General features: G+C 42.3%; 1 protein-coding gene and 1 long non-coding RNA gene across 3 annotated transcripts in view; both read right to left on the reverse strand.

Moving 5' to 3' along the window:
* Positions 1-474: 474 nt before the first annotated feature.
* LOC120927486 lies at positions 475-11,281 on the reverse strand. The gene is made up of 3 exons (XR_005747091.1): positions 11,189-11,281; positions 8,326-8,410; positions 475-2,037 (listed from the first exon to the last, which is right to left on the reverse strand). It is a non-coding gene; the product is annotated as an uncharacterized LOC120927486 (long non-coding RNA).
* Positions 11,282-15,231: 3,950 nt separating this feature from the next.
* The window catches only part of LOC120927487 (granulocyte-macrophage colony-stimulating factor receptor subunit alpha-like), a 79,875-nt gene continuing 76,576 nt past the window's right edge, over positions 15,232-18,530 (reverse strand). For both annotated transcript variants that reach the window (XM_040338197.1, XM_040338198.1), the window contains exons 7-8: positions 17,455-17,585; positions 15,232-15,637 (exon numbers count right to left, since the gene is read on the reverse strand). In XM_040338197.1, the coding sequence (XP_040194131.1) occupies positions 15,482-15,637; positions 17,455-17,585 (287 nt within the window). In that variant the 3' untranslated portion in view covers positions 15,232-15,481. The remainder of the gene's footprint in view (positions 15,638-17,454; positions 17,586-18,530) is intronic.

Raw genomic sequence — 18,530 nt, forward strand, 5'->3', positions numbered from 1 at the left:
CAAGCGTCGGGTATGCAAATTAGTAGTTACGGTGATCCACGACGATTTTTCCCGTTCGCCACGTCGCTGCTAGTCTAGTTTCCCGTCGCAAAGTTAGTCGTCGTTTTAGGTGCCCTAACTTTACACAGCACACGTATGTGCTGTATAAAGTATGGCCGTCGTTCCCGCGTCAAAATTTAAAAATGTTTCCGTCTTGCGTAAGACGTCCGGGAATACAGAAGTACGCTACGCACGTCGCCGTTCGAAAAAAATTACGTCACTTCGCGCAAAGCACGGCGGGAAATTCAAAAGGGAGCATGCGCAGTAGGTCCGGCGTGGGAGCGCGCCTAATTTAAATGGCACACGCCCCTTTGAATTACGCCTCCGGCGGAAGTTTTCTCGCAAGTGCTTTGTGAATCAGGCACTTGCGATGAAAACTTGCGGCGGTGTAACGTATCTAGGATACGTTACGCCGCCGCGATTCTATGTGAATCTGGGCCTAATACCTTAGAGGTGTGACTGTAACAGACGAAAAAATGTTCATTGTATATGCTAATCTACACGTAGATACCATGAGGATTCTGCTCTGACCATCCATAGGAGTTAGTTCTGGATGCATACTTAAATAATGAAATGTTTACAGTGTTTTATATTATAAATGTATTGCTGATAATTATTGCTCATAGGATAAAATTTTCTTAGCAAATATTAGCAAACTACCGGCATATGGAAAACTATTAAAAGGCATCCTTAGGTCGTTTGATAGTTCACTTGGGGAGCTCACACCATGTGAGATTATTGTCCTAAAGTTTAGCAAGTCAGAGAGACACAGAGCATGGGCTCAATGTATGAATTGGCGCACAAGACTTTTTCTATGGACTGATTTACTTAAACAATCTACAGTCTATGGCCAGTAATTCCTAGCTGCAAATCCTCTAACCAAGTTAAATCCTTTGAATGGATCCCCTAGTCTTGATTGGAGTCCTCCTTAAATTATACATTACTTTCATTAAACATTGTGCATTTGTATTTGTTCCTTCAGCCTCTGAAAAAGTGTCTGTATGAGGTGGTACCTTTCAAAAAGTAAGGAAGGATAGCAGCAACTTTATGTACTTACAATCACCAACCTTTGGGAGAAGTCTGCTTTCCATTGATATGGCTTCTATGGACATGCTTTATCCAATAAAACCGACATAAGGTCCAAGAGATTCCACTGATCACTTTTTAAGGGTCAAGCAAATGATCAGCATTACATAGTAAACAACATGGGGCATTCTCTCCTCTTCCTTATTGTGAAAAATAGTTACATGTAAAGGTCCAAGTTTTTTTGATATCTTATATATGTTGTTATTACTTTCTGAATAACAGGTCTACTCTCTTATTGTGGACATCCTACTGTGCTCTGGACAAGCTGTTTTGAGAGATGGGCTACTTATTTAGCCCAATGCAGAGTTGGTCAGGGACAGCATGTTCGGATTAAACAGCAGAACGTGTAAGAAGAACCAGACCATGCAGCTAGAAACAGGCTTCATCTTCTTCAAGGGTAGCCTATCATACTGGCTTTAGGGTCAAGCCTCAAAGCATAATTCACAGTGAAAGTCCATGTATCCTTAAAATTAAGAATCCACTGAAAACAATTCATTTTAGATGAAGAGTAATTAAGCTAACCAAAGTCTGAAATAACATTTATATTTCCAGTTCTGAAGCTACAAGTCTTCTACCTATACCCTCTCTTCTTCTTGTATTGTCACTACTTGCCAGAAGGCCACAGTGAATTCAGTCGTGAATCTTGCCACATCTGAGAGGTAGGGCCAACAAGAGCTGGAGACAGATTTATCATCAGGACTAAAAAGGACACTTTAACACTAAAAGAGACAATCGGTTCCAAACTGATGTCTTCTTATAAAGGTATTAATAAATATTTGAATAATCCTCCTGATGTATCCCAATATTCACATCCTGAGGTTGTTCGTTTTGAGGGATTTCTGTTACTTGTAAGCATATGCATTCTTCATCCTCTTCAGACAGGGTTTTCTTTGTAGTAATCTGTTCCTGAAACTAAAAAGGAAAGCTTTTAATATGCACGTCTGATATGAGTTCATACAGATATTTAAAGCAGGGAAATACCCTAGAGATATTCCAATTATTTACATACTGTGGGCCAGATCCATGAAGCAGTTACGCTGGCGTATCTATTGATACGCCGCGTAACTTCTAGGTTGCTCCGGCGTATCTTTGTTTTGTATCCACAAAAACAAGATACGCCTGAAGCTGGGCTAGATCTGACTGGCGTACATCTTAGTACGCCGTCGGATCTAAGGTGCATATTTACGCTGGCCGCTAGGTGGCGCTTCCTTCGATTTCCGAGTTGAGTATGCAAATTAGCTAGATACGCCAATCCACAAACGTACGTCCAGCCGGCGCATTTTTTTACGTTGTTTCCGTAAGGCTTTTTTCGGCATAAAGTTACCCCTGCTATATGAGGCGTAGCCAATGTTAAGTATGGACGTAGGGACAGTGTCAATTTTTCCGTCGTGTACGTCGTTTGCGTAAAATGTTCGCGAATAGGGCTTTGCATAGAATTACGTTCACGTCGATAGCATTGGCATGTTGCGGGTTAATTTGGAGCATGCACACTGGGATACCCCCACGGACGGCGCATGCGCCGTTCAGAAAAAACTTAATTTACGTCGGGTCAAGACGTATTAACAAAAAACACGCCCACAACTTAGTGATTTGAATTGCACGCCATTACGCCGACACAGTTACACTACGCCGCCGTAACTTACGGCGCAAATTCTATGTGGCTACGGAAAATACCCTGTAAGTTACGGCGGCGTAGTGTATCTGAGATACACTACGCCGGACTTACAAATGTGCCGCGCTACGTGTATCTGGGCCTGTATGTGCACTTACATTGATCAGTAGGTCCAGAACTATTGGCAGCAAAATTGTATGCAATTGTTGACTTTGCCTTAAAAGGTTGAGTCTGTGCTCCAATATCCTCCATCCTTTCTTTATTTTCTTTACAAAACATTTTATTGGAATTTTCTCAAATTTATTTAAGAGCACAAAACAATTGTCAACATGACATAGAGTCATATACAATAAGGAGAATATATGACATTCGGCAAGTAATCGGCAGTGTCGTAGAAGTTAATCATTATCATGGCATAGATTTCAAGAAGGCACCCCCCATCTTTATTACCGCCTGAACCTCCCTTTTGATGAACTAGACAAGCCTTTACATTTAAGGATCAACAATAAGCTTCATTTTTTAGGGATTTTAATTTTGTCTTGATACACTAAATAGAGCTACAAATATGAGACATATGGACATGTGAGGTTGATCTACTAAGGACAAACAGGCTGTTTACTTTACAAGAGAAGTTTCAAGAGAACTGCAGAGGTAGCAGCACATGTGGTGAAGCTCTGCTGACTTCCATCATCCAATCATTTGCAAGCAAAAATGCTGTTTTTTTTTCAGTTTTGTTTTATGTTATTGGGTATTCTTTGCAAAGTGAGATTTCACCACAATCACTAAGCTCTGGGAAATTTGCCTTTACTAAATCAACCTCAACGTATCATCATGTTCATGCCAAGAGGTTCCAATAGACCTAAGATGCTTACTTTCCACAAGTTCCTTTGGCTCACTGTAGGTCAAGACCATCTCCAGCCATTTGGACTTTCAACATTACCCTGTGTATCGTCGGGGTCTAATTTGTTGTGATGGTCTTTATCAAAACAAGGAGCATACGCCTGCATAGTTAAGTGGATGCCCTTCTCCTACTGTTCAAAAACAAAGGGCAGCTGCTGGAGCCCAGAGCTCAGGGCTTTTCAATACTCCTCAAATTCATATGGCAGCTAAATCTGGAAAGGAGTGACTTGGAGCCCACTCAGTCTCCTGTGTGCCTCAGGGCTCAGTTTGATATAATCAAGAGAACCATTGTTGTGACTCTGGATCCAAATGTTCTGGAGAAGATTATTCCTGCCTCTGTCTTCTTCCCCCCTGTGTGCCTTTCAGTGTCTAAAATGATTGGCACTATGGTGTCTACGGATACGTGGGTCAAGTGAAAGTTAAAGTGGTTTCTCCAGCAGTGGGACCCAGGAAGCAGAGTACAGGCCTTTGTGGAGATACTGGCAGTGATGCCTTATTGGCCAATTAGGCCATGGTTCCACTTGCTAGCACAGTTCAGCTTCCAGAAACCAGTGCACTTTCTTCTCAGGCCAGACCTTCTGTCACTGGGTGCAATCCATGTCCAGCATGGTTGCGTCTGACTGTCTGGTTCTTGAGATTGGAGGTCCTCAGCTGCTTCCCAAGAGTTATCTCTGCTCTCTTGAATACTAGAAGTATGAATGCAAACAATAGTTACGGGAGAATCTGGTCAAAGATTGGTCAATACATGTCTGCTAATGTTAGTGATCTAGAAGTTCTAAATATTGTAGGTTTCCTCCAGTCGGATTTAGAGTTGAGCGAACCCAAACTGTAAAGTTTGGGTTCGGTACGGACTTTGGGTTTTTCCCGACCGCGGACCCGAACCCGAATAATTGGAAAAAGTTTGGGTCCGGGATCGGCGTTCGGGGAAAAAAAATGCGCGGAGGTCCCCGCAAATTCAATAACCAGACCCTTTAGGTCTGGTATGGATATTAAGGGGAACCCCGCCGTCAATTTAAAAAAAAATGAGGTGCGGTTCCCCCTAAATATCCATAACCAGACCCTTCAGGTCTGGTATGGATATTCAGGGGAACCTCACCGTCAATTTAAAACAAAATTACGTGCGGTTCCCCCCTAAATATCCATAACCAGACCCGTTATCCGAGTACGTTGACCTGGCCGGCCGCAGAAAAGAGGGGGGGACAGAGTGCGGCCCCCCCCTCTCCTGAACCGCACCAGGCCACATGCCCTCAACATGGGGAGGATGTCCCCATGTTGATGGGGACAAGGGTCTCATCCCCACAACCCTTGCCCGGTGGTTGTGGGGGTCTGCGGGCGGGAGGCTTATCAGAATCTGGAAGACCCCTTTAAAAAGGGGACCCCCAGATCCTGACCCCCCCCTGTGTGAAATGGTAATGGGGTACACTGTACCCCTACCATTTCACGAAGGAAGTGTAAAGTCTTGTAAAAAAAAAAACACACACACACCGTAGAATAAAGTACTTTATTAATAAAAAAAAAAAACCTCCAGCGGTGATAATCCACTCGTTCCCGGCTTCTTGCGTTGTCCTGATCCAGCGACGGCTGCGGGTGATCTCCAGCGATGAGAAGATCCAGCGTCCAGCGATGATCCATCCAGAGAGCAGCATCGCCGACCTCCTCTCATTGCTGAACACAGCCCAGCGAATGACGCGACTGCAGCTGTGACATTTCTTATATAGGGGAGGCAGGGCCACCCGTCACGTGACCCCGCCCCCTCTGACGTACCCTCTGCTATGCCACTGGGGAAGCCCAGGAAGAGGGAAGACTCTGGGCTTACCCAGTGACGTAGCAGAGGGTGCGTCAGAGGGGGCGGGGTCACGTGACGGGTGGCCCTGCCTCCCCTATATAAGAAATGTCACAGCGATGAGAGGAGGTCGGCGATGCTGCTCTCTGGATGGATCATCGCTGGACCGGAGATCACCCGTGGCTGGATCTTCTCATCGCTGGAGATCACCCGCAGCCGTCGCTGGATCAGGACAACGCAGGAAGCCGGGAACGAGTGGATTATCACCGCTGGAGGTTTTTTTTTTTTATTAATAAAGTACTTCATTACCATTTCACACAGGGGGGGGTCAGGATCTGGGGGTCCCCTTTGTTAAAGGGGTCTTCCAGATTCTGATAAGCCTCCCACCCGTATACCCCCACAACCACCGGGCAAGGGTTGTGGGGATGAGACCCTTGTCCCCATCAACATGGGGACAAGGTGCTTTGGGGGGCACCCCAAAGCACCCTCCCAATGTTGAGGGCATGTGGCCTGGTGCGGTTCAGGAGAGGGGGGGGCCGCACTCTGTCCCCCCCTCTTTTCTGCGGCCGGCCAGGTCAACGTGCTCGGATAACGGGTCTGGTTATGGATATTTAGGGGGAACAGCACGACATTTTTTTTAAATTGACGGCGGGGTTCCCCTTAATATCCATACCAGACCTAAAGGGTCTGGTTATTGAATTTGCGGGGACCTCCGCGCATTTTTTTTTCTAAAAGTCCGTGTCCCATTGACTACAATGGGGTTCGGAGTTCGGTTTCGGGGTTCCCGAACCCGAACTTTTTTTTTAAAGTTCGGGTTCGGACCCGAACCCGAACATCCAGGTGTCCGCTCAACTCTAGTCGGGTTTGAATCTGGCTCTATCAGTCAGCTCCATCAGAGTTCAAATGTCGGCCTTCACAGGTGTATCCTGTTCTAGGCATCTTTTCCTGTCTAACAATTCTTCAAGGAAGTAGCTATGCTCAGACCTTTGAGTAAACAGAGGTTTTCCAAATGGAGTCTCCTCATGTTCTCAACTACCCCTTAGGAATTGGAGCGCAGTGTTCTAGGGCTGTCTCCGTTAAAAGCCTCTCAGTCAGGTTCCTTTTTCCTGACTATCACGTCAGCATGAAAAGCCTCAGAGATTGATTCACTAGCCATGAAGAACTTTGTTAACGTTCTTTCTAGTTTGAACAGGCCTGTTACCTATGCTTGACTCAATTCCCAAGAGTGCATTAGTCTTTCATGGGAGCCAAGAAATTGTTTGGCCAACCATTAGAGTTCTAACTTGCATCCTTTAGACGTGGGAGAGGGCGGGCTGTGGCTTAGTTGGGTAACCGCATGTCTATATTATGATGTTATATCTGCAAAGCTACAACTTTCTTCAGGCTTCAAAACGCCTATTCATTCTTTTGCTAGAAATAACAGAGGAATGTGCCTCATCTAGGATGATTGTGGCACGGATTGCCTAGGCCATGCAACATGCTAATAGAGCCAAGGGCTTGGCATTTTTGGAGGTAGTGTCTGCTCACTTGACCAGGAGCGGGTCTACTGTACATCTTGGGCAGCTTCACAGAATGTGACTCCCAAAGTAGTCTGTAGGGCAGCCTTGTGGTCCTCAATCAATATGTTTATGGCTCATTATTGTGTAGAGTCTGTTTCCTTATCCTCTGTTTATTTTGGCTTGCAAGTCCTGTCTGTTGACAGTACAAATTAAGGCCTTTGGAATACCATTGCAAGCCCATTGGGTGCATGGCAAGTTAGTTCCCATACGTATGCTGCCATGGAGTTGGTGAGGAAAACAGAAAATTTCCTATCAAATGCTTACTGTAATTTTCCTTTCCTAATGGATTTCATGGCAGCAGGAGTCCCCCCCCCAGTGTCTTGGGTAGGCTAGTTACGGAATGCAGCCTCTGGCTTAGGGCAAAGATTTATGAGAGTGGGGTTCTATATGGGAGGAGTGGAGGCGGGATTAATCCATACGTATGCTGCCATGGAGTCCATCAGGAGAGGAAAATGCTTTGTTTAATCATATATGATTTGATTTTCTTTCCTGCAACCACAGGTTGCAGGAAAGAATAATCACTCTATTCCCTCCTGCAGAGATATTGTGTTCTCCTGGTGGGGGGAGCCATCCCTGTGGGGAAAACACACAGTGATTATTGCCAGCAATATAAATTGCATGAACATTTTTTTTTTGCAACAGGCTTGATTGATCAACTTGGGTACAATCAGCCTGCTGTACATGGTTTGCATCTCAGCCAGTCCTGCTGAACTGGCCAAGATTCAAACTATCAATGGCTGTCTTAAAGCAATGTTCCGACTTGGGGGGAAAAAAACATTTAAGTCAGCAGGTACAAATATTGTAGCTGCTGACTTTTACAATATGGACACTTACCTGTCCAGGGAGCCCGCAATGTTGGCTCCCCACCCAATCTTCGAATCGACTGTTGGGTGCAGCTTCTGCCAATCCAGGTAAGGGAACCCGGCAGTGAAGCCTTTCCGCTTCACGCCCGGTTTCCTACTGCACATGCGCGAAGCATGCTGCGCTTTCTGATTGGCCCGTCGGCGAAGGAAGGAGGAGAAGGCCAAACTTCCAAGAGACAGGGCAGCGACCCAGTCTCCCGGAAGTGGGGAAGGGGACCTGTCAAGAACAGATTCCCCTCCCCCCTGAAAAGTGCCAAATGTGACACCGGAGGGGGGGAGGAAGCAATTAAGAGGAAGTTCCACTTATTGGTTGAAGCTTTAAGTGGATGTGTTTCCCTGAAGATGCCTGAGGGATTGGTCATTGCACAGGCTTTCTGAAAAGTAGGTGTGCGGTCAATGAAACTAGAACATTTTGGTCCCAACCTTCTATGTAATTACTACTGTTTAATAATAAACAGATAATTTGTATTGCCAATGCCATACCAATAATTCTATCTGTTCAATTGATTCAAATATTTTCTTCGCTGGTTTTGGTATTTGTGGAAATAGCCTTTTCCATACTTGGAACCTAGTAAACATAAAAACACGTGACAAAAAAATGTGACAATATTTTAATGAATCCATATAATGGTTATTTGTTTTTTCAAGCATCTGTCAGATAGCAAACAATACAAATGAATATACAGGAACAGCGTATTGATAGCATATTGATATTTAAAAGGTTTATTCCCAAATCCAAACCCATGTCCTCCCACTCCTTCAGTCTGATGATGCTACAAGTCCTCTTCACTCTTTTCTACCTGGCGGAATCTTAAATCCTGTAGAGAGCAGTGCTACATCATTGAGTGGCACCACTCTCTGCAGCATTCTCTTGTAAGTACAAGAGCATAACATTCTAAGTTCAAAGCAAGTGGGTTAAAAAACTCCCAGTGTAATTTAGCCCAGAAAAGGACTGGTGCTGGAGCATGTGGGTGGGTCTGCAGAAAATTGTGCCTAATGCCGCCTACACACGATCGGATTTTCCGTCGAAAAAACCTTGGATGGTTTTTCCGACTGAATTACTCTCAAGCTTGGCTTGCATACACACGGTCACACAAAAGTTCTCTGAACTTTCATCCATCAAGAATGCAGTGACGTACAACACTACGACGAGCCAAGAAAATGAAGTTCAATGCTTCCGAGCATGCGTCAAATTGTTTCCGAGAATGCGTCGGAAAAAATCTAAAAATAGAAATGGACAAGGTTTCCCTTTAACAATTTTTTTATTTTTTTCAACCTTCAGTGGCTATCTGGCTTAGATATATTGACAGTGTGTTGGTATCCAGGCTCGTGTTACATTACTCAATACGACATGTTTGTAAGTATACAACTTTATTTAATTTACTCATGGTCCCATACCTACTCTTTAGATCTCTGCAGACTGCTTCGCCAACGGGGTGCTCTATATGCCCCACCATTGTATATATAGGCATTTATTACATTATGACCAACTCTTTCATGCCCCAGCATTGGGGGGCCTAGTTATTTTGCCCTTGGTGACTGGGGATGGGAAACTGTGCCCATCCAGGCCACACGTAGACAGCAATTATGTTTTTAATAATATTATTGATTTTTTATTCATTTGTTTTGATGTATTAAAAATTGTGTTATGTAGCATGTTATTTTATTATTGTTTTTTGTTTACATATGTCTTGTTAGATCATCATGCTCCTGAAGAAGCGCCATGATACGTGAAACATGTAGAGCAGAGCAAGAAAACCTTTCTGCATATCGGACCCATGTTTAAGGCTATTCTATACTTATACTGTTCAACCATTATTGTTTACTGGTTGTGTTTCTCTCTTATTTTGAGTGTATTAATGCTATTATTGTTTTTTGGAAGTGATTCTAGAGCACTATTCTGGGCCGTGTACTGATAATCTTTTTATAAAACTAATTTCTGATTGTACTATTGTATTTTTTAGAATTCTATAATAAAACTCCTAGATTTTTACATGAACTACCTATGTGCCGTTTAAAGTCCATCTCTTAGAAAAATTTGGTGTCCATGAAAAAAAAACATGTCTGGTATCTGCAGAGAGTTTCTTGAGTGTAGTGGTATGTAGTGTAGTGGTATGAAATTAAATACTACAATCTTATAGTGAACTGATAGGTGATACAAATTACCCATCTGTCAGTTTACTTCATTTTTTGACCCTACTGTATTTCCATGGATGGTGACTTTTGCTACATTTTGCTGTAGTCAATACACACATTGCATCTGTAGATCAATTAGCTGCTGACAAAGGCAAATATGTGGTTGACTGGAAGGAGAAAGGATGAGCGAGCGTAGGGTGGTTGGGTTTAGTGATGATATGGGCTAGGTGAAGAAAATTACACAGGGGACAGGAATAAGATGTGTCAAGTGCACAAGGCTTTAAAAGGAAAATACACCTGTGGCAGTAGAGAGGTAGGCTAAAGGCACTAAGTAGGACCTGTATTATGTTGGACTGGATGGACTTATGTCTTTTTTCAACCTGACTAACTATGTAACTATGTAACTATGTGCACATCATGGCCCAAGCACTCACTTACTGCAAACACCATTTTTATGAAGGTACTGATGTAACCAATGGCACATTTCAAACAGGAACACACAGCTGGAGACCAGGAGCATGTGTCAGCATATATGGAGCCACCCCATGTGTGCTCCATCAAATTGAATTACTTTTGCAGTTTTGTGGTTGGATTATAGGGATGTTCATATTTCAAAAAGATGTAGCATTTTTACTACTGACCAGTGTGGTCAACTTCCTTAAAAGTGGTTTACTGTAGGCAAATTTACCAGACATGTTATTACATTATCGAACTCCAAAGACAGATTGAGCCTTTGGTGAGGCTATTTAGTAACTTCTCATGGGGTAGTCTTCGCAAGACTAAAAGCTGTTGCAAGAGGATGAGGCTATGTGGTTAATTTACTTAAGGCAAATTCACTCTGCACTACAAGTGGAAGTGCAGTTGCTGTAAATCTGAAGGGTAGATCTGAAATCAGGGGAAGCTGTGCCCTGTCATCCAATCTTGTACACGCAAAAATGCTGTTTTTTATTTTCCTTGTGTGTCCCCTTTGGATCTACAGTGACTGCACTTCCAAGTGCACTTGCAGTGTACTTGTAGTGCAAAGTTGGTTTGCTTTTAGTAAATAAATCCCCCCGTGTGGATGTTGCTACATTGAATTGCATTGTATACATATTCCAAACAAACTGTATGGAGTAGAGAGTTTTAAACCAAAACCTCTTGCATTTTTTATTTTTTTGTAACATTTATTATATGGCTATGAAAAATGTTTGTGTTAATGTTAGGACTTTACCTGTGACACAGGAACATAAGAAGCAATGCAACAGCAAATGTTATAATCCCCAATACGAGTAGCAGGTGGTTTGGTGTAAAACTTGGAGATTCAGGTTCTAAGGGAAGAAATATTTAAGAGTAAATTCCACTGAAATGCGATCATCTGAAATAATAAACAAGAATAACACAACTTGTTCATGTGCAGGATAATGAATATTACTGACTACAAATCTATATACAGTGGAACCTTGGATTACGAGCGTAATCCATTCCAGGAGAATGCTTGTAATCCAAAGCACTTGCATATCAAATCGAGTTTCCCCATAGATGTCAATGTAAACAAAGATAATTTGTTTCACATTGACTTCTATTGTATGCAGTACTGCATTTGGCCAGAGGTGTGTGTGTGTGTGTGGGGGGGGGGGGGGTAACCAGATTCTGACAACTATGCCAAGTAATGTAGTGCCCCCTCATGGCAGTTGATAAGCCAGTTTCCAAACCAGGGGGCCTACAGGAAATCATGAACCTGAGAGGCTGGGTTACCTTTTCTTTGTAGGTGGGGGACAAATCACTACACTGCGATCGTTGGGGCCTGCGAGATTGGGAGTGGCCATGACGTCCAAAACAGCAGTAACCTCACAGTTCCTAGATGGTTTACCTGGTTCACCTGTATCTCTACCGAGACATAATGTACAATATGCTTTCAAAGGACAGTCTCATGCCCTACACTCTAGAACAGCAGCATAATCTTCATTCTCTCTTGAGAAGAGGGTATTAAGGGGTATTTAATCAACATGTATAAACATATAAGTGGTCCATATAGTGAACTTGGTGTAGAGTTATTCACTTTCAGGTCAATACAGAGGGCACTCTACATCTGGAGGTAAATAAATATAACCTTCACATACAGAAAGGCTTCTTCCCAACAAAAGCTGTGAAAATGTGGAATAAACTCCCTCAAGAACCAGTCCTGTAGAATTCTTTTAAAAAAAAAAGAGCTGGATAAATTCCTAAATCACAAAATAGGGGTAGTTAAAACATATGTCAATATGTCATATGCCTCCTGGTGGATCAAGAAAGAAGGAAGGACCCCCCCCCCCAGCTGGAGTGAATTGGATCATGATTTATTTTTATTTTGCCTTCCACCAGATCAGCTATGGGTGTAAATTGAGGCTTTCTATTAGTGTTTTCTTTTTAATTGGCTGAACTAGATGGACTAGTGTCTGTTTTCAACCTAACTATGTAACTATGATACCCTGAGGACCACAGGAAAAGATTCCAGGATGCACACCTACTGTGTATACCATGCTCTTTACAGGACCCCACAAGTGTATATGGACCCTTCACTCTATACACATACTCATCCCCACTTTTTCCAATAATTAAATTCCCAGTCATGAAACACCATTTCTGTTTTTTTTTACTAAATAGTAAACAGCATTACAGGGTCCAAATAATGGTAAAACATCCAAACGTTAACATCTTTTCCGTAGAGTCAAATTATCCTGTATCGAGGTACACGGCCATAAGTGATATAAGTCTGTGTCTTTAGCCATAAGCTGTACTCACAGAACTATCCTCTCAAGTAACTGGACTAGGCCCGTGGCTGGGGCCTGCTCAGGTGAAGATGTGGTTCTCTTACCATCACTTGCTGAAGCTCTCCATGGCTTTTCTATCCCTTTACAAGGCCACCACACCAGCAGATCTATCTCCAATGTGTACTATATTTCCAAAAGTATTGGGATGCCTGCCTTTACACGCACATGAACTTTAATGGCATCCCAGTCTAAGTCCGTAGGGTTTGATATTGAGTTGGCCAACCCTTTGCAGGTATAACAGCTTCAACTCTTCTGGGAAGGCTGTCCACAAGGTTTAGGAGTGAGTCTATGACCATTCTTCCAGAAGCACATTTGTGAGGTCAGGTACTGATGCGAATAAGAAGGCCTGGCTCGCAGTCTCTGGTCTAACTAATCCCAAAGGTGTTCTATCGGGTTGAGGTAAAGACTCTATGCAGGCCAGTCAAGTTCCTCTACCCCAAACTCACTCATCCATGTTTCTATGGACTTTGCTTTGTGCACTGGTCCAAATCATTTGGTGGGGAAATTAGGTGTGAGGTTGTTTTTCAGTGTTTGTCAGCATACCAAGACATATTGAACAATGTTATGCTCCCAACTTTGTGGGAACAGTTTGGCGATGGCCCCTTCCTGTTCCAACATGACTGCGCACCAGTGCACAAAGCACGATCCATAAAGACATGGATTGGCAAGTTTGGGATGTGGGGGAACTTGACTGGCTTGCACATTACAGACCTCAACCTGATAAACGCTATTGCAAAAACACTAAAAAACGTTGAAAGGCTCCCTGCAAAGCTACTGGCGTTTTTTTATAGTTTTTTTTAGCTTCAGTGTGCATGGAGCTTTATGCCCTGTACACACGATCACTTTTTGTGATGAAATAAAATGACATTTTTAAAAATGTCATTTAAAATGATCGTGTGTGGGCAAAATGTCATTTTATGTCTTCTGAAAAATGACAAAAAAAAATTCGAACGTGCTTGAATTTTTTATGTAATTTTTTAAAATGTCATTTTTTGTGTCATAAAAAATGATCGTGTGTGGGCAAAAATGACGTTTTAAACCCGCACATGCCCAGAAGCAAGTTTTGAGACGGGAGGTAAAACTAGCATTTATAATGGAGTAAGCACATTCATCACGCTGTAACAGACAAAAAAGCATGAATCGTCTTTTACTAACAAGTAACCAGCTAAAAGCAGCCTCAAGGCGAAAAGGACTTCCCCTTTAGAGTGCCGTCACTTTGTTCATCATTTTTCAAAAACGATGGTGTGTGGGCAACATAATTTTTAATGATGAAGTTGGAAAAATTTCTTTTTTTTTCATGATAAAAAATTACATTTTTTTTCATCACAAAAGGTGATTGTGTGTACAGGGCATTACAGACTGCTTGAGACTTATTTTTTTTTTTTTCCATAGCTGCAAGATAACTGAGTTGGGAGATGTGGAATGGACACAGTCAGGGTAATAAATAAATCAACATACAACAGAGTGACAGCAATAATAACCAACTTTGGTATGCTAAATAGAACACTGCAAGCAAAAAAAACAAAAAAAACAAATACCGTATTTATCGGCGTATACCGCGCACTTTTTTGCCCTGAAAATCAGGGCAAAATTGTGGGTGCGCGGTATACGTCGATACCCGCTTTCCCGCGGCAAGTTTTGAATACTGCGCCGACATATACCGAGTGAAGTGTCCTCGGGTATAGTCGGGCAGTCTCGGCTCTTTCCGCGCTCACGTCCTGGACGTACAGGACGTCAGCGCGGGTAGCTGAGCATTGCCGACAATACACGAGTGTACTGCGCTCTGTATATGTCGGCGCAGTATTCAAACTGGGCGCGGGAAACGAGCGGGGAGGACGCCGCAGAAGGACGCCGGACCCGCCGAAAAGGACACCGGACCCGCCGAAGAGGACACCGGACTCGCCGAAGAGGACACCGGACCCGCCACAGAAGGACACCCAATGCCGCAGAAGGACACCCGAAGCCGCATAAGGACGCCGGACCCTCCGAAGAAGCACACCGAAGCCGCAGAAGGACGCCGGACCCGACGAGGCCGCCGCGCAAGACACCAAAACTGTAAGTACAAAAATAACTTTTTTTCCACAGGATTGGGGGTCACTTTAGGGGTGCGCGGTATACGCGGGAGCGCGTTTTACCGCGATAAATACGGTAACCATGTATTAATAATGCATAAGCAAAAATGTTGATGTTGTTACTGATGAACACATTTTAATAAATATAATTTAATCACACTGTAGAAGATGATAACTGCTTAAAGGGACTGCTAGGAGTTTATTTATAAGCAGAGAATGTGACTTTCACAAACATTCTCTGGTGCAGAATCAGTCACTCTTGTTTATAAAACACATGGGCATAACGGTCCGTGTATGTTAAACAAGGTGGATTCCACAAGTCTTTTAGAATATTCTATGTATGACTCCCTAAATGTGTTAGATGCTGCGCAATGAAAAGAGATCTTTGTACCTTGTATTGCAAAACTTTAACAAAAAGTATTGAAACATAAAACACATGGGCATGAATGGGCATGGATTCTTCACCAGAGGTTTGTGAAAGGAATGTTATCTGCTTTATCAATTAATCTAATGGTGTGTGCATTATGGGCTAGCAGAGTTGGTTCAGATCTTACCGTTATTCCAAACACAGAACATATTGGTAATGAACATGTTGGTACAAATGTTAACCAATTGTAAATCGTTAAACAATTTGCAGTAATATTACTTGCCTTTTATGTGTGGATCACTCCATCTACTCCAATTGTAAATTTCTGAGCAGAAATCTGCCCATTTTGCTCTCAAAGAGACGGTAACTTTTTCATTTAAATGCAAATTACTTGTTTTGTAAGAATATCCCTCTATATCATCTTTAATATCCTAAAATGAAATACAAACAGTAGAGGGCAATTAGCCAAGATCTCTTCATCCTTGCTCATCTGGGCTAGCTGTGGGTTTGTTTTTAGCCAACTGAGCAGTAAAGCCGCGTACACTCAATCGGATTTTCCGACGGGAATTGTGTGATGACAGGCTGTTGGTGGAAAATCTGACTGTATGCTCCATCGGACAATTGTTGTCAGATTTTCCACGGACAAATGTCGGATGGTACGCTTTCAAGTTTTCCGCGAACAACGGTCTGTTGTCGGATTTTCCGAGCGTGTGTACACAAGTTCGGACAAAAGTCCAAAGTACAAACACGCATGCTCGGAAGCAATGCTCACCAAACACAACATGCCCAAAGGTTGGTGCTAAAGAGGTGAAGAAAACACGTAGTACGTAGTTGTTGGCCGACAATTCTTTGTTGTTTGTATGCAAGACAAATTCCTGGCCAATGCCCTTCGGACAAAAGTCAGAAGCTGTGTCCGCAGAAAATCCGATTGTGTGTACAAGGCTTAAGAGGGAAGTCTGCTCTAGATACTTCCAACACTGGTTTACTGGAAAAACAAAAGCCGTTGGACAGGGCTCTTTAACCTATTGTACTTTTTTGTCTTCACTCCAGGACTTTTCCTAACAGAAAATTATAGATTGAAGTTAATAATAGTTTAATAATAGTTTAAAGTTAATAGGTTTTTATCCAGTCTGGTCCTCCCTGGCTACTACTACTAGCGTGTACTAGGCTTAAAGTGATTGTAAACATACAAGTATAAACATGTTATACTTACCTACTCTGTGAAGGGGTTTTGCACAGGGCAGCCTGGATCTTCCTATTTTTAGGTCCCTCTTCTCTGCTCCTGGCCCTTCCCCTCTGTTGAGTGCCCCCACAGCAAGCAGCTTTCTTTGGGGACACACGAGCCGAGCTGCAACTCCGTTTATCCATTCAGACATGGAGCTGCGGTTCGCCCCTGCCCCCTCTCTCTCTTGATTGGCTAACTGACTTTAATTGGCAGCAGCAGGAGCCAATGGCGCCACTGCTGTGTCTCCGCCAATCAGGAGAGAGAGTCCCGGACAGCCGAGGTACTCGTAGACATTGCTGGGTATAAATCGGCTCAGGTAAGTATTAGGGGGGCTGCTGCACACTGAAGGCTTTTTATCTTACAGTAATGCATAGAATTCATTAGGATAAAAAACCTTCTGCCTTTACAACCACTTTAAGGTTTTGCTTACTTTTACTTTGCCTGTTTTTTTTCTTCAGAACCCAGTTGACAGTTGAAAAGAATTGGATTTAGTCTTCCTAATCTCCCCTTCTCCACTATCTACTGTATGTGATGCACGTTGTTTATTAAGGTTTAATATGAATAATTTTTTTCACACATTTAACTTTGTATTGATCCCTACAGAGATATTGATTATGTGCACCTTTGAGATTATTTATTTGTGTATTTCCTTGTGTCAGAAATATAGGTTGCTACATTACTTCTTTTGCACTAAGAGCACAATTTTTTCTGTGTTTATAATCTATGGCAATAGGCTATGGTTTGGAGAATGTATCCTATCGACACATTAATAAAGCCCAAAAACTGTTGCTAGTAATGAAATAAAACTGTATAATATCACATTGTTCAGACAATAATGGCAATATGTTAACATCTCGGCCAATACTCCTCTTTACTAAGTCTGGTTCATAATTATTTATTATGCATACAATTCAGTAGCAGGGCAAGATTCCTTTTTTAGAACTAAATGGAGGTTAGAAGTTACAATCTTTTTCCAATAGTAATTAAAACAACAAACTAAATAAATAAAATAGAACATATTACCCCGTTTATTTTAACACTGTATATGAAGCAATGGTTTTCTATATTGCTGTGGGTTTCTGGGGTCTCCCATATAATTTCAAGCTCAGTTGAACTAAAATTCATGTGAATATTTCTTGGAGGATCTAAAATTACTAAAAAGACAGATTAGTTATTGATTTACCAAATGGCTGCTCAGAAAAAAAAGGTAAATAAAGCACTAAATATAAAACAAAATCTTGAAGGAAAGTATAGTATATTTTCAGAGAGCACATATTTTCAGTTATTACTCCACATGTTTACAGTGGTACCCAGTGTTCCCAAAAGTAGAGGGTTTGAGGCTGACTTGGGGTCTGATGTTTATGCATCGGCCCTGGTTTGAATTTGAAAATGTATAAAATTATACTGATCTAAGGTCTGAAGTGCATGCATTAGGCAGAACATGTTTTGCGTGTGCGGCAGTTTATAAAGTTTTGTATTCTGATAGAAGAGAAGGGTTTGTGGGACTTTAACCACTTAAGGACCCCTTCACGCCGATATACGTTGGCAGAATGGCACAGCTGGGCACAATCACGTTCCCTGATATAGGGAAAGACGATCAATGATGCCACACGTCCAGCCCCGCCCCCCTACAGTTAGAAACACATAATACAGTTAGAAACACCCCTACAGCGCCCCCTAGTGGTTAACTCCTAAACTGCAATTGTCATTTTCACAGTAAACTTTGCTGTGAAAATGACAATGGTCCCAAAAATGTGTCAAAAGTATCTGATGTGTCCGCCAATTTGTTGCAGTCACGAAAAAAAACGCTGATCGCCGCCATTAGTAGTAAAAAAAAATATTAATAAAAATGCAATAAAACTATCCCCTATTTTGTAAACGCTATAAATTTTGCACAACCCAACCGATAAATGCTTATTGCGATTTTTTTTTAACAAACATAGGTAGAAGAATACGTATCGGCCTAAACTGAGGAAAAAAATGTTTTTTTTATATATTTTTGGGGGTTTTTTATTATAGCAAAAAGTAAAAAAATATTGAATTTTTTTCAAAATTGTCACTCTATTTTTGTTTATAGCGCAAAAAATAAAAACCGCAGA

The sequence above is a fragment of the Rana temporaria genome, chromosome 2, assembly GCF_905171775.1.
Source record: "Rana temporaria chromosome 2, aRanTem1.1, whole genome shotgun sequence".
NCBI lineage: Eukaryota > Metazoa > Chordata > Amphibia > Anura > Ranidae > Rana > Rana temporaria.